General features: G+C 32.6%; 2 protein-coding genes across 9 annotated transcripts in view; both read left to right on the forward strand.

The window, feature by feature from the left end:
* Positions 1 to 13,708, forward strand: part of LOC102611359 (wall-associated receptor kinase-like 2) — a 155,030-nt gene that overhangs the window by 85,419 nt on the left and 55,903 nt on the right. Inside the window, exons 1-3 of one of the 6 annotated variants that reach the window (XM_052438906.1) lie at positions 2,929 to 4,026; positions 4,445 to 4,567; positions 4,701 to 5,047. In XM_052438906.1, the coding sequence (XP_052294866.1) occupies positions 3,201 to 4,026; positions 4,445 to 4,567; positions 4,701 to 5,047 (1,296 nt within the window). In that variant the 5' untranslated portion in view covers positions 2,929 to 3,200. Of the gene's footprint in view, positions 1 to 2,928; positions 4,027 to 4,444; positions 4,568 to 4,700; positions 5,048 to 13,708 lie in introns of those variants that run through there. The other 5 variants (XM_052438908.1, XM_052438903.1, XM_052438905.1 and 2 more) reach the window with 5 other exon arrangements.
* LOC102629084 (wall-associated receptor kinase-like 8) overlaps positions 7,265 to 13,708 on the forward strand; it is a 70,284-nt gene continuing 63,840 nt past the window's right edge. Inside the window, exons 1-3 of one of the 3 annotated variants that reach the window (XM_052438911.1) lie at positions 7,265 to 8,287; positions 8,473 to 8,640; positions 8,848 to 10,456. In XM_052438911.1, coding sequence (XP_052294871.1) covers positions 7,432 to 8,287; positions 8,473 to 8,640; positions 8,848 to 9,959 — 2,136 coding nt within the window. In that variant the 5' untranslated portion in view covers positions 7,265 to 7,431 and the 3' untranslated portion in view covers positions 9,960 to 10,456. Of the gene's footprint in view, positions 8,288 to 8,472; positions 8,641 to 8,847; positions 10,457 to 13,708 lie in introns of those variants that run through there. The other 2 variants (XM_052438910.1, XM_052438912.1) reach the window with 2 other exon arrangements.

A 13,708-nucleotide genomic window follows, 5' to 3' on the forward strand; every position in this document is an offset into this window, starting at 1 on the left:
CACAATTTTACAGTTTAAATTATATATCAAAAAATATAATCAAATTCAACATATAGGAATGGAAGAGGATGGAGGTGCAAGCCACACCATTGGAAACAAGTGAGCGTGGACATATGTCGAAGAAGAAGCATTGTTGGATGCACTAGATGCAGTGGTTGTAAGCGGTGGTCGTGCTGATAATGGATTCAAATCTAGTACATTTATACATCTTGAAAAGGTAATAAATCAAAAGTTACCAAATTGTGGTTTGAAGGCTTCTCCTCATATTGACTCCAAGATTAGGAAATGGAAGAAACAATATGGGTTGATGTTTGATATGTTGAACACGAGCGGTTTTGGATGGAATGATGTCAAAAAAATGTGTAGAGGTTGATAGTGATGAAGTTTGGAATTCATATGTGCATGTTAGAGAAATATTTAAAAGTTTTGAATTTATTTACTCTCATTTGCGAGTTTTTGAAATTTTCTTTTTGGAGATTGATAGTCATTTAGCAATTGTTATGTCCAAGTTTATTGCATTTTTTACTATTTATTATATTGAACTTTATTATTTTTTATTATGTACTGTATCTAACTACATTTTGATTAAATATTTGTAGTCTCATAATGCTGTAAGAAACTGGAGAGGCAAGCCATTCCCACTTTATAAAAGATTGGCAAACATATTTGGAAAGGACCGTGCTACTGGACATGGAGCTCAAACTCCCGTTGACATGGCAGACGACGCAAATCAAGAAGAAATTCGCGATGATGATAATGAAATGGATGATGGATGTTCTCCAATATCGGCTACACCACCTTCAAGTTCTCAACATACTGCTCGAGCTCACTCACAACCACCAAATAGGAAGAGATCTAGATCAGAGGGTGACTTGCAGGTTGGCATTGATAAGATTGCTAATCTTATCAGCCAATCATTTGAAAATATAAATACAATAGCTCAACGCATGTTCGATAACAAAGACGATCGTTTTGACATTTCTGATGAACTTGCAACTATGGGACTTTCTGTTGAAGAAGAACTTCCAGCCCTAGAGCTAATTCTAAAAGAACCCCATAATATTTCAGTTTTCAAGTCCTCGAGAGGTGAGCGTAAGGTAACATTTGTTCATATGCTCTTGCATAGAGCACAAGGTTGATATGTTGCTTAAAATGGCTGTGATGTTTTAAAGCCAATAATTTTTTGGTATAGAAAATATGTACGTACTAAACACAACCCCATATTTTGGTATAGTTATAGCATGTGGGTGCAGGTGTGTACTTCACACAACCTGATATTTTGGTATAGTAATGTTGTAATATTGTATTATTAATTTGAATTTTTTTTTGTAAACTTTTGAATGATTATATTAAGGTTGAAAATTCCCCTACGAAGGAAAATCATATGCTTTATTTGTGTAATTTGATTATAATTATTATTTTTGATTAATTTTCACAGGAAATGTGTAGAAAAATTATGTGTCGAAATTTTTTCAAACTTATAGTTACATAAATCTAGAAACAAATATAAAAATATTAAATTTGTATATGAGTATTTTCTTTATATATATATATATATCCATATCCTTTTTAGCATTAAAAAATTATTCCATATTCCAAGGATTATGATACTTAATATAACAAGGTTAGTTATTTACTTAAATTATTTACTTTTAACAAACATTAAAACAATCCAGTACATGTTATATGCCAAACACAGGATAATTGATAATAATACAATATAGTTCAGCACCAAACACTGTATAATTTAAACAACATGTCAATTTAATACATACCATTCTAATATAATACAGTCCAGTGCGGTGCACCAAACACACCCTTAGAACTATTAATAAGCTCCAGTGAGGAATAAAGAATTAGGCAGAAAATTATTCAAACTCTTTGTCTTGTGGTTGTTGTTCTCACCCGAAGAAGAACATTTTAATTTTATTGATCGATTGTAGCTAGCTACTGACTGGGACCGCATCAATCTTTCTTGCAATTAAGCCTTTTGCGTATCCAATTGCTGTCAACTGTTTTTGAACGTGTAGAAGAAAACAACTTGAAGACTTGAGAGAGGGCCAGTGTTAATTCAAAGTCAAGACCAACTTATTAGCTTGCAGGACTCCTGATGGTGAGAAAAAAGAGGGTTGACAGATGCTGGGTATAAGGTCTATAAAACTTTAATTATTTCATAAAATTGTTTTATTTTTTATTCCTTATCACGTTGGGGATTGCCCTCCAATGGCCCATTTTATTTTCATGTTTATGTAGGTCAGTAATGTTATTGGAAATCAACTATTGCCTCTTTTTTCTCACTTATTGAGGACTATGGAGAATTAAACAAAACTGACCGAAAAAATATATAATGAATATTTATTATCAGATTTTAGACAAAATTAATTTTTGAACCGATTGAAACTTCCAAAAACTCAAATTTCGAATTTGTTATATAAATATAATCTACTTTGAGTATCGTTATTAAATCCTCCTCTATAGCACATGAGCAAATTTGCAACCTTTCTAGCTTAAAATCTAGGTTTCAAATCTTGGCAGCGGAGTTAATTTTTGTTATTTTTTAAGCCACAGTTAATTTTTGTTATATAATTTAGATCATAGATAATTTTAAAAATATAACGAGTAATTGTGTAATTCAATCAAATCTTAGAGACTAAAGGAATATTTACCAAAGATTAATATATATATATATATATATATATATATTTTAAAGCTACATTTTGTTTCATCCAAATGAAGCTACTCAATCTATATTTTATTCCAATAAGACTATGGCTTCATTTCATGTCTTAATTAAATTATATAATGATGAAATATTATATTCTGAACTTAACTGAATCCAATATCATTTCACCAATCCGTCATATGAGATGAAGGGAAAAAAAATCTGTTGAAATTAATTTTAAATTAAAGTTGAGGAATGGTGATATGATACATACACATACATGACTCTGAATTTATTAAATTGAAGATGTACTCATCGTCTTGTCGATGTGACCAAATACTGGAATGTGATAATGGTCTTTGGACTTTGGAGAAGACTTGAGAGGGCCCAGAGTAATTAAAAGTCAAGATTGGCAATCTGAAATTAATCTCTGGCTTTAAGATGCAGGACTCTCTTGTCGGTGGGAAAAGTTTCTGAATTAATATAGGAGCTAATACATGCACTTTCCGAACTAAAGAAAACTGAGTTTAAGCGGCGAATGGCTGTGCATCTTTGTCTGGTGTTGTTGCAGATTATTGTTTTGCATCTCAGGCCGATCAAAGCCTCAGAAAGATTCCCCTGTCCAACTGAATGTGGAAATGTCAGCATCAGCTACCCCTTCGGAATCGGAGAAGGGTGCTACTTTGACAAGGGTTACGAAGTTATCTGCGATCACTCTTCTGGCTCTCCCAAAGCTTTTCTTCCTGGCGTCAACAGGCTAGAATTATTGGATACTCTTTCTTATGATTCAAGGCCCGCAGTTAGAGTCAACGTTCCTACAATTTCTTTAAACAGCAGTAGTAAGCGAACAAGCAGTATTCTTAAAGGCGTCAACTTATCAGGTACCCCTTTCGCCTTTTCGTCTGACAATAAATTCGCTGCCATAGGCTGCAACATGAGATATCACCAAGGGAACGATTCATCTTTGTTTGATGGGTGTCTGTCGATTTGTACTTGTGATCCTACTCTCTACCCTGCTTGCTATGATTTCCTATGCCCCCTTCCTCGAAATATTACTCATCTTTTGAATGTAAATACATCATACTTGTTTTCTCAAAGTATTCCTCAAAAATGTCAGTCTGTTTTCCTGGTTGATGAACATTGGGTCAACAGCAAGTACCTTGAAGATCCTCTTGACTTGGAAGATCAACGAGAAGTTCCTGCAGTGTTGAAGTGGGGAGAAAAGATAGGCAGTTGTTTTGAAGGGAATAACTCATATTCTATTTTTTGTAATTCGGATAAAAAAGGTTGTTTAACACAATTAAGCTCAGGCCATTTATGTCTTTGCTCTTCTGGCTACGACCTAGAGAAAGGATACTGCTCAGGTACAGATTGGATTATGAGTTAAAGAGTAATTTTATTTTTTTCAAAGAAAATATCCGGACGACAAGTAGAAAAGGGAAAATTCTTGGTGCTCCACGAGCATTATGAATAGATGCTATTTCCGTATAAATATTAGCAATAAGCGTGAATGAGAAACGGAAAATGCTATTGGAGCACCTAGACTTTACTAGCAAGAGTTAAATGTCAAATGATGTAACATTCCTCTATTGGATGGTAAGATGATCAGAACAGTGTTGTAAAATTTATCATCCAATAGATGATTGAAATTACTGATTTTTAAAATATCCATCGGATTACTTGCAAACGAGTAAAGTCTTCCAATTACTGTAACTGTCTATGTAAACAGAAAATTAAAGACAAAAATGGTGGAGTTTATTTTATTTATTATTTTCTGGGCAGGCGACTTGATCTGTAATATCTCGAGCGGCTACAATTGCTCCAATTGTCCTGACGGTTATAATCGTCTCTCATATGGTTGCATTAAAGTTTTCAACAAATCTCGGGTTAAATTCATTATTATAGGTATGCATGTCGATCCTTTATTTTACATCATAACAAATTAATAATGTTTTTTAACATATATTTCAAATGAAAATACTAACTGTTCATTCGTTCGTTTGATGATATCTTTCATTATTGTCCTCGAGAGCCACAGGCTGCGGTGGTGGGCTTGCGTTATTCTTTCTACTCATTGGAATATGGTGGTTGTACAAGTTTGTAAAAAGAAGAAGGGAAATCAAGTTTAAGCGTAAGTTCTTTAAAAAAAATGGTGGTTTATTATTGCAACAAGAATTGTCTTCCAATGAAGGTAACATTGAGAAAATGAGGTTATTTACTTCAAAAGATCTGGAGAAGGCCACCGACAACTACAACGCCAATCGAATCCTTGGTCAAGGAGGCCAAGGCATTGTATACAAAGGAATGTTAGCAGATGGAGGAATTGTGGCTGTAAAAAAATCTAAAATATTGGATGAGAGTAATCTCGAGCAATTCATCAATGAGGTAGTAATTTTGTCTGAAATTAATCACAGAAATGTTGTTAAGTTGTTGGGATGTTGCTTGGAGACAGAAGTTCCTCTTTTGGTGTATGAATTTATTCCAAATGGAAGCCTCGATCAATACATACACTACCAATCTGAAGAGTTTCCAATCACATGGGAAATGCGTTTACGCATTGCTGTTGAAGTTTCAGGTGCTCTATCGTATCTGCATTCAGCAGCATCTATTCCTATTTATCATCGAGACATCAAGTCTGCAAACATACTTTTGGACGATAAATATCAAGCTAAAGTTTCAGATTTTGGGGCTTCTAGATCTATCACAATTGATCAAACTCACTTGACCACTCAAGTACAAGGAAGTTTTGGATATCTAGATCCAGAATACTTTCGGTCAAGTCATTTTACTGAGAAAAGTGATGTTTATAGTTTTGGAGTAGTTCTTGTTGAGCTTCTAACTGGACAAAAACCTATCCGTTCAACTGAAGCTGAAGAAGATAAAAGTTTAGCAAGATATTTTATCCAAGCAATGAAAGAGAACTGTTTGTTTGAAGTCCTTGATGATCGAGTTCTCAAGGAAGCTGAGAAAGTAGAAATTATTACTGTTGCTACACTCGCAAAAAGATGCTTGAACTTGAATGGGAAGAAAAGACCAACGATGAAAGAAGTGGCATTTGAATTACGGGGTATAAGAGAATCAATTGGAGCTTCCATTTTGCAGCAAAATTGTGAAGAGACTGATTTTGTGGATGGTGACATTACTGGACATGATTTCGAAAGAGATTCATCTTCTAGTGGGTCAACTTTAAATAGTGTCTCAGTTTCTGTGGATGCCGACGCTTTAATTTCAAACAAATGGTGACAAAGAGAAGAATGGCCTTGAAACTGTTTGTATTTCATTAATAAGATTGTTAGACTTTTCCGATATTATCATTCTTGAATCGTTGCATTTCTTTGGGCACCATCATTTGTAATTAAACACTTCCAAGTCATTTCAAACAAATTTTCCACTATTTCATTGAATGCGCTGCATCTCTCCCCCCCCCCCCCCCCCCCCCTCTTTTTTTGTGGGGGGGAGGGGGGGGGGGGAGGCGGCGCAAATGGAGGAGATGAAGGAAAAATCTGTTGAAATTAATTTCGTAGTTGAAGTTTATAAATGCAAGATGATACGATCTCTCAGTCTATTAAATACTGGTGTGCAAGAACTTTATCCGTATGTGACCTAATATCTCAAGTAAATAGGAGAGAACAACTTGAGCACTTAAGAGGGCCAACGTTAAATAAACTCCAGAGTGGCATGTTGGAATTGTTGGCTTATTGTTATGCAGGACTTTCCCGGTAGTGAAATAAAATCGAAAGGAAGATGGGAGGAAATAAAGATCAATGCGCTTTCTTGTATTTCATTTGTTAAAAATATTTTTATCTGATTACAAACTGATATATCATTTGTGAGTGAATCTCTTAGGTCAAATATATGAAGTTAGAACAATCCTCAACTCATTAGTTAGATTTTGAGTATGGCTTAAACCCATGAACTTTTATATTTTACTAGAGATAAACTCACCCACGATTATGCCCGCACTACCTCCCACAGTACCTTTCCACTAGACGCCCTTCACATGGAGGCTTGGGTACCACTTGAAAAGTCATTTGAAAGAAAAGTTTGTTTAAAATTACGTTCCAATTCTGTATTGTCAACTCTCCAAGTTATAAATTGATATTCAACTCTTATGTTATAAAAAAAAGTAATGCTAGAGCATTCCAACTTGAGTACCAATGGATGTGGCATTCATTTAGTGGATAGTAGAATATTTATTTTATCAACTATAAAATTTATTATTCAATAGATAAATGATATATGATAGTTGGGACTCAAATTGGGACTTAATTGGTGGGTCACAATCATTATTGGTTAAAAAAGATATACAGAGATAACTATCGTAAGAGGTAAATCAAAAACTCTTTCTCTCTGCTAAGACCCTTTCTGCCACCAGCTGAAATTCAAACACTAGTTTTGATCCATCAACGTGCCTGAATTACACAGCCACCACATTTTCAAACATCTAAACTTTCAAATCTATTTTTCAACTCCGTTTTTCCAACCACTGCAGTCTCGAACCAACCGGAACTCCACGCTGCTACTTGTAGCTGCCACGTCGCCAATTTCCCATCACCACAGCCAAAAAAATATATATATATATATATACACGGAGGAGAGAACAACTTGTAGACTTGAGAGGGCCAGGGTTAATTAAAAGTCAAGTTGACTTGCAGGACTTTCATTGTATTGGGATAAAAGCTAAAAGGAAGCTAGAAGGAATTTAATTAAAGATCAACGCATGCAATTGCTCCGTTAAATCTTCATTCTTCCGAGTAAAAATATTGAGAATGGTTGTTCATCATTATCTGGTGTTGCTGCAATTGATGATTTTGCTAGTATGGCCAATCAAAGCATCAAAAGATTTATGCCAATATGATTGTGGGAATGTCACTATCATTTACCCCTTCGGAATCGGAGACGGTTGCTACTTTGATAAGAGTTTTGAAGTATTCTGCGATTACTCCTCTGGCTCCCCAAAAGCTTTTCTTGCGAGCATTAACAACCTGCAAGTATTGGACAGTCATGTTTATACTGTTTATGATTCATCTACTTCTTTTTATGTATACATGATTAGGGTATACATTCCTGTAATTTCTTTGAAGATCAGTAACCTGACAAGCAGTGATAAAGGGGTCAGTCTATCAGGTAGCCCTTTTACATTTTCCCGGTCGCGCAATAGATTCACTGCCATAGGTTGCAACAACTATTCTACGATTATTAAGCGACAGAATGATTCATCCGTTTTTGGTGGGTGCCTTTCGATTATCACTTGTGATCCTGCTCTTAACCCTGGTTGCTACGATTTCCTATGCGCCTTTCCTCAAAATATTACTGAGGTTTTCAATGCACAAATATCTAATTTTTATTCTAAAAGTATTCCTCAGGAATGTCATTCTGTTTCCATTGTTGAAGATTATTGGATCACCTCAGGGTACCTGAAGAATCCTCACGTTTTGAAAGATCATGAACAAGTTCCTGCACTGTTGGAGTGGCTTGAGTATAAAGGATATTGTTATGAAGAATATAATTCGAAAACTACTTGTAACAAGGACAATAGATGTTTAATACAATTAAGCTCAGGCTACCTTTGCCTTTGCTTTAGGGAAACAAGCTTTGACCGACACCACCATGGATATTGCTCAGGTACAATTTCGAATACTAATTAAATTAATTTCATATATGAAGTGTATACTGCATTTCCTTGAACCAACTACGTATCCAACACAAAATTAGTGAAAGTTCCAGAATTCGCATATGTAAAAATGGAAAGATTTATATATAGCCATAATTTATTTTGATATTCTATTTCATCTTTTGGGTTTGTTTAGGTTTCTTGTTCTATAATATCACAAGCCCCTACAATTACTCCTCAGGATGTCCCAAAGGTTACTTTTCAGATCCCAACTCAAGTATCTGCGCCCAAAATCGTAGGACAAGTTCATATGAACTTCTTCAAATTATGCACAAAAATTCTCATGTCAAATTCATTATTATAGGTATGTATTGGAATTTGCAAATTTTGTCGACAGAATTAACTGATTTTAATTACCGTATATATATGGGCTCACAAACGCAAAAACGTTCTGCACCTGAAATTTGCAATAGCATATACATTTATGATCTCCTACTCTTAACAGACTAAACAGTTCCTTGCCATAAATCGCCGAACGCGTATTAAATATTCTTGTCCTGGAGCGTTGCAGGTTGCAATAGTGGGCTTGGAATGTTGTTCCTACTAATCGGAATATGGTGGTTGTGCAAGTTCATTAAAAGAAGAAGAGAAATCAAGCTCAAACAGAAGTTCTTTAAAAGAAATGGTGGTTTATTATTGCAACAACAATCGTCATCAAATGAAGGTAATACCGAGAAAACAAAATTGTTTACTTCAATGGAATTGGAAATGGCTACTGACAACTTCAATACCAATCGAATCCTTGGTCAAGGAGGCCAAGGTACAGTGTACAAGGGAATGTTGACAGATGGAAGAATTGCGGCTGTGAAAAAATCCAAATTAGTGGATGAGAGTAATATTGAGCAATTCATCAATGAGGTGGTAATTTTAACTCAAATTAACCACAGAAATGTTGTTAAATTGTTCGGGTGCTGCTTGGAGACAGAGGTTCCTCTTTTGGTGTATGAATTTATTCCAAATGGAACTCTCTATCAATATATACATGAGCAAACTGAGGAGTTCTCAATCACATGGGAAATGCGTTTACGCATTGCTGTAGAAGTTTCAAGTGCTCTATCCTATTTGCATTCAACTACTTCTATTCCAATTTATCATCGAGACATCAAGTCTGCAAATATACTTTTGGATGATAAATTTCGAGCAAAAGTTTCGGACTTTGGGGCTTCTAGATCTGTCACGATTGATCAAACTCACTTGACCACACGAGTACAAGGAACTTTTGGATATCTAGATCCAGAGTACTTTGGGTCAAGTCAATTTACAGAGAAAAGTGATGTTTATAGTTTTGGAGTTGTCCTTGTTGAGCTTTTAACTGGACAAAAACCTATCCTTTCAACCGACGCGGAAGAAAATAAAAGTTTAGCAGGGTATTTTCTCCGAGCAATGAAAGAGAACCGTTTGTTTGATGTGCTTGATGCTCAAGTTCTTAAGGAAGCCAAGGAAGAAGAGATTATTACCGTTGCTATGCTTGCAAAAAGATGCTTGAACTTGAATGGGAGGAAGAGACCTACTATGAAAGAAGTAACATTTGAATTAGGGGGGATTAGAGCTCAAAAGTGTGAAGACATTCATCTTGTGGGTGGCAATTTTGAAACTGGTTCATCTTCAACTGGAGCATTTTAAATGCTGTTGCTTTTTCTGTAGATGCTAATCCTTTGCTTTCAAACAAGTGGTGATTAAAGGGAAGAATTTTCCTTTAAAATCTAAGTATTTCATTTCATAAATGTGGATTTTTGCATTATGCTTCTCTTATGGTTAAAATTTTTCATCTCTAGAATAAAATATACAGAGTTTGATGTTCGGTTTGTAAGCGGAGAAATAAATTTATAAGGTAGATTCCAACAAAGCATCTGTGGCAAACATATTTAAATATCTAAGAACCAAGCTTCTAATGCTACCAATATTTAGGGGCCCTGTGCTTGAAGAAACAGAACTTTGAAGCTGACAGAGTGAGGCATCTCAGCATCTGAATCTGCATACAAGTGGAACAGGAGATGCTGACATGACATCCTACGTGGAACTTATGTGACACATACAATGAATCCAGTTCGTTCCTAATTCATACGCTTACATTGTAACCCCGTTCTGTGTGTTTCGAGTACCATTGGTGAACCATCACTTCGTGCCATTGTATTGCTAATAGCACCTTTGCCTTGATTGATTTTGCTGACAATATATAGGTTGTGTTTGGAAGTGAAGTACTATAACTTTTATGTTAAGTTTACTTCCCGAATTAGCGAATCGGAATTATTAACAACGTTTACCTTGTAAAATAGATTTAGGAATTAGAATCAGAATCGTGAGACCCACCACAATTTGGGAATGAGCAATGGGAGACTCATTCCTAGGGGGAGGTGGGAATGAGTCTCCCATTTTTGGGATTGACTGTTTTACCCTCCCCCAAAATTAAAAATGTTCATATTGTCCTCATTTATAATTAATTAATATATTATTATAATTAATTAATAAATTAATATATTGTTAACAATAATTATTAATAATTTTAGTATTTAATAAATAATCACAATAATTAATATATTATTAACTATAATTATTAATAATTTTAATTTTTGATAAATAATCACAATAATTAATATACTTTTATTATAATTAATTAATTAGTATACTATTATAATAATTACTAATATAATTATTTTAATTAATTCATATATATTATTAATTAATTTATATAACTATTACTATTAATTAATATGTTAGTATATTATTAACAATGATATATTAATAATTATAGTTTTGAATAAATAATTACAATAATTAATATATTTTTATAATAATAGTTAATATAATTATTATAATTAGTTAAAAAATTTACAATTAATTAATATATTAATATATTCTTGACAATAATTAATAATAATAATAATTTTTGAATAAATAATCACTATAAAATAATAATTATGACAATAATTCATTAAGTACTTTTTAGTAATTTGTTATAATCTAACTCATTCTGATTCCAATTCCAAGATAAAATAAACACATCAGTGGGATTCTAGCCCATCCTTATTCTGATTCATGTAGGTCAACTAAACAATTTATTCTAATTCTTATTCTTCATTCCGATTCCAGCCCATTCCAATTACTAACAAGTAAACGCAGCATTAAGATGCAGATGCCGTGGAGTAAAAGTCATAGTTGTGGGATAAAAGCTGCTAGTGTTTAGCAAATTTTAATAGTTGTAGAGTAGAAGCTAATGGTGTTTGGTAAATTTTAATAGTTGTATAGTGAAAGTTGATGAATATTTGTAATAATTAATTTTAAATAACATTATTTTTAATTATTAATTAGTCAAATTATTTTTCATACTTTGAATTATCATCTTATGATTATGTTTATTACTTTGACAAATCAAATTAATATTTAATTAATCAAAGTTATTTTTCTTCACAAGTTGTAATAAATATTTTTTAAAACAAAATAATTTAAAATTTGAAAATAAATAAATTCTAATTTTACACATTGATTGAAGAAATAAATTATACCAAATATGTCTAATAAAGATCATACAACATAACATTATCTACACAACTTAAAAGTGATTTTTAACCCGCAAGTATAAAAAAATTTGTTTATTTTATTTTATCTAAAAATGGAAATAAAATTTAAATATAAACAATTTAATTTAAATCAAATTATGAAATTGAATTAGTTAGGGTTATGGATCCACTCTTAGTAGTAAATAAAATTTAATAAATTCTTTTTCTATTTTTTTAGATTTATTACCCAAAAGATTAATTATGTAAATTATTATTATTTTCCTATTAATTTTATTATGGATTAAGTATTTAATGTGCCAAAATTTAATTTTTCCACAATAAATCAAAATACCATTTTATCATACCTTATATTAAGATATTAAGAATTTATTGTGCCAAACTCCCTTGTTTGTCTACAATAAATCAAAATTTCAAAATATAAAATATGTATAAAATTAAATAGAAAATAATTTAATTTATAAAATTAAAAATAAATTTTGATTAAATCATATTTATTTCCTAAGAGTTTCACCTTACCCTAACTATTATTATTTAGTTAAGATAATTGAAATAAAAGTAATTACTAAAATTAAATTAAACATAATTAAAATGAATAAAAAACTAAAATTAAAAATAAAACTAAATTTATTTATAAAAATAATTAAGCAAAATATTAAAAACACACCTGAAAAACAAGATTACAGGGAGATTGAGAGAAATTGAGAAGACGAGAGATGATAAAAAACATAAAAAATGAGGCTCTATTTATAGAAAAATAAATTCATGATCCAGTGTCTTGCAGTCCATCATAAGCTTTATGCATGCGCTCTTCACAACCATTAGATCAAAGATCCAACAGCTGCTCAAACTTCAAAAGTAAACATCACACATAGCATCATGTGAAACGTCCGATTCGGTCAAAGAACGGTTGAGATTTGGCGGGTTAATGGGTGGATCGGATTGACCCGAATACAAATGTTCGAATCCTACAACTTACTTCACCAACCATTGCCAGGTGGCACAATCGTGGCCATTGAATCATGAACGGTTGAGATTTAGTTAAAATTGCAAGTTATGCCATGCACTCATATATATTGTAAGCTCACTGTATCATACAATCAGTGCTCGGTCAACCGAAAACGTCAACTTTTTTTTACAAAAGCTCAATTTTAAGCCGATGTGGACTCATCTTAAGGTTTTCAAACCTCCAGAATCCATATTTGACATCCGTTTATCTGTTTGGAGCCTCGAACTATGTGAAATTAATATTTTACCTAACAAACACACAAAAATATACAAAATTAAATATAATTAAGACATAATTAATAATTCCTAATATAGTGGATAAACACAAAAATAAATTATAATATAATCACAAAATAACATTTTTATCGCTTGATAATTAAACAATTTTTAATACTAATAAATTATAATATTAAAATGTAACTAATCACAAAATTCTTATAAACATTTCCATTGTCATGCCTCCATTAAACTTGCAACAATGCCATCTCTCAAGATTATTATATTTTGAGCTATGTTATCAGTTGTATTATAACTTTCTTTAGGAGACGCAATCTCGCTTATATGTTCGCTATTACTATGATTTGGTTCATCCATTGTTTCATCAAAATGATCATGATTTTGTGAATATCTTCTTATGTAATTATGTAAGGCCATGGTAGTAATAACACTCGCTTCTTGAATGTATAGCTTGGCATATTTCGTAAAATCTTCCACGTGTTATTTCAAACCCCAAAAGTACCCATTAGAGTTAGCAGTACTCTAAACACTAAGAGATTTAGATGCCTCATTACTCTCTAAAGGAAAACCAAATGAGGGAAGCCAAACATGCTCACTCATAACCACTGTGTT

Source organism: Citrus sinensis, chromosome 3 (genome assembly GCF_022201045.2).
Source record: "Citrus sinensis cultivar Valencia sweet orange chromosome 3, DVS_A1.0, whole genome shotgun sequence".
Classification (NCBI taxonomy): Eukaryota; Viridiplantae; Streptophyta; class Magnoliopsida; order Sapindales; family Rutaceae; genus Citrus; species Citrus sinensis.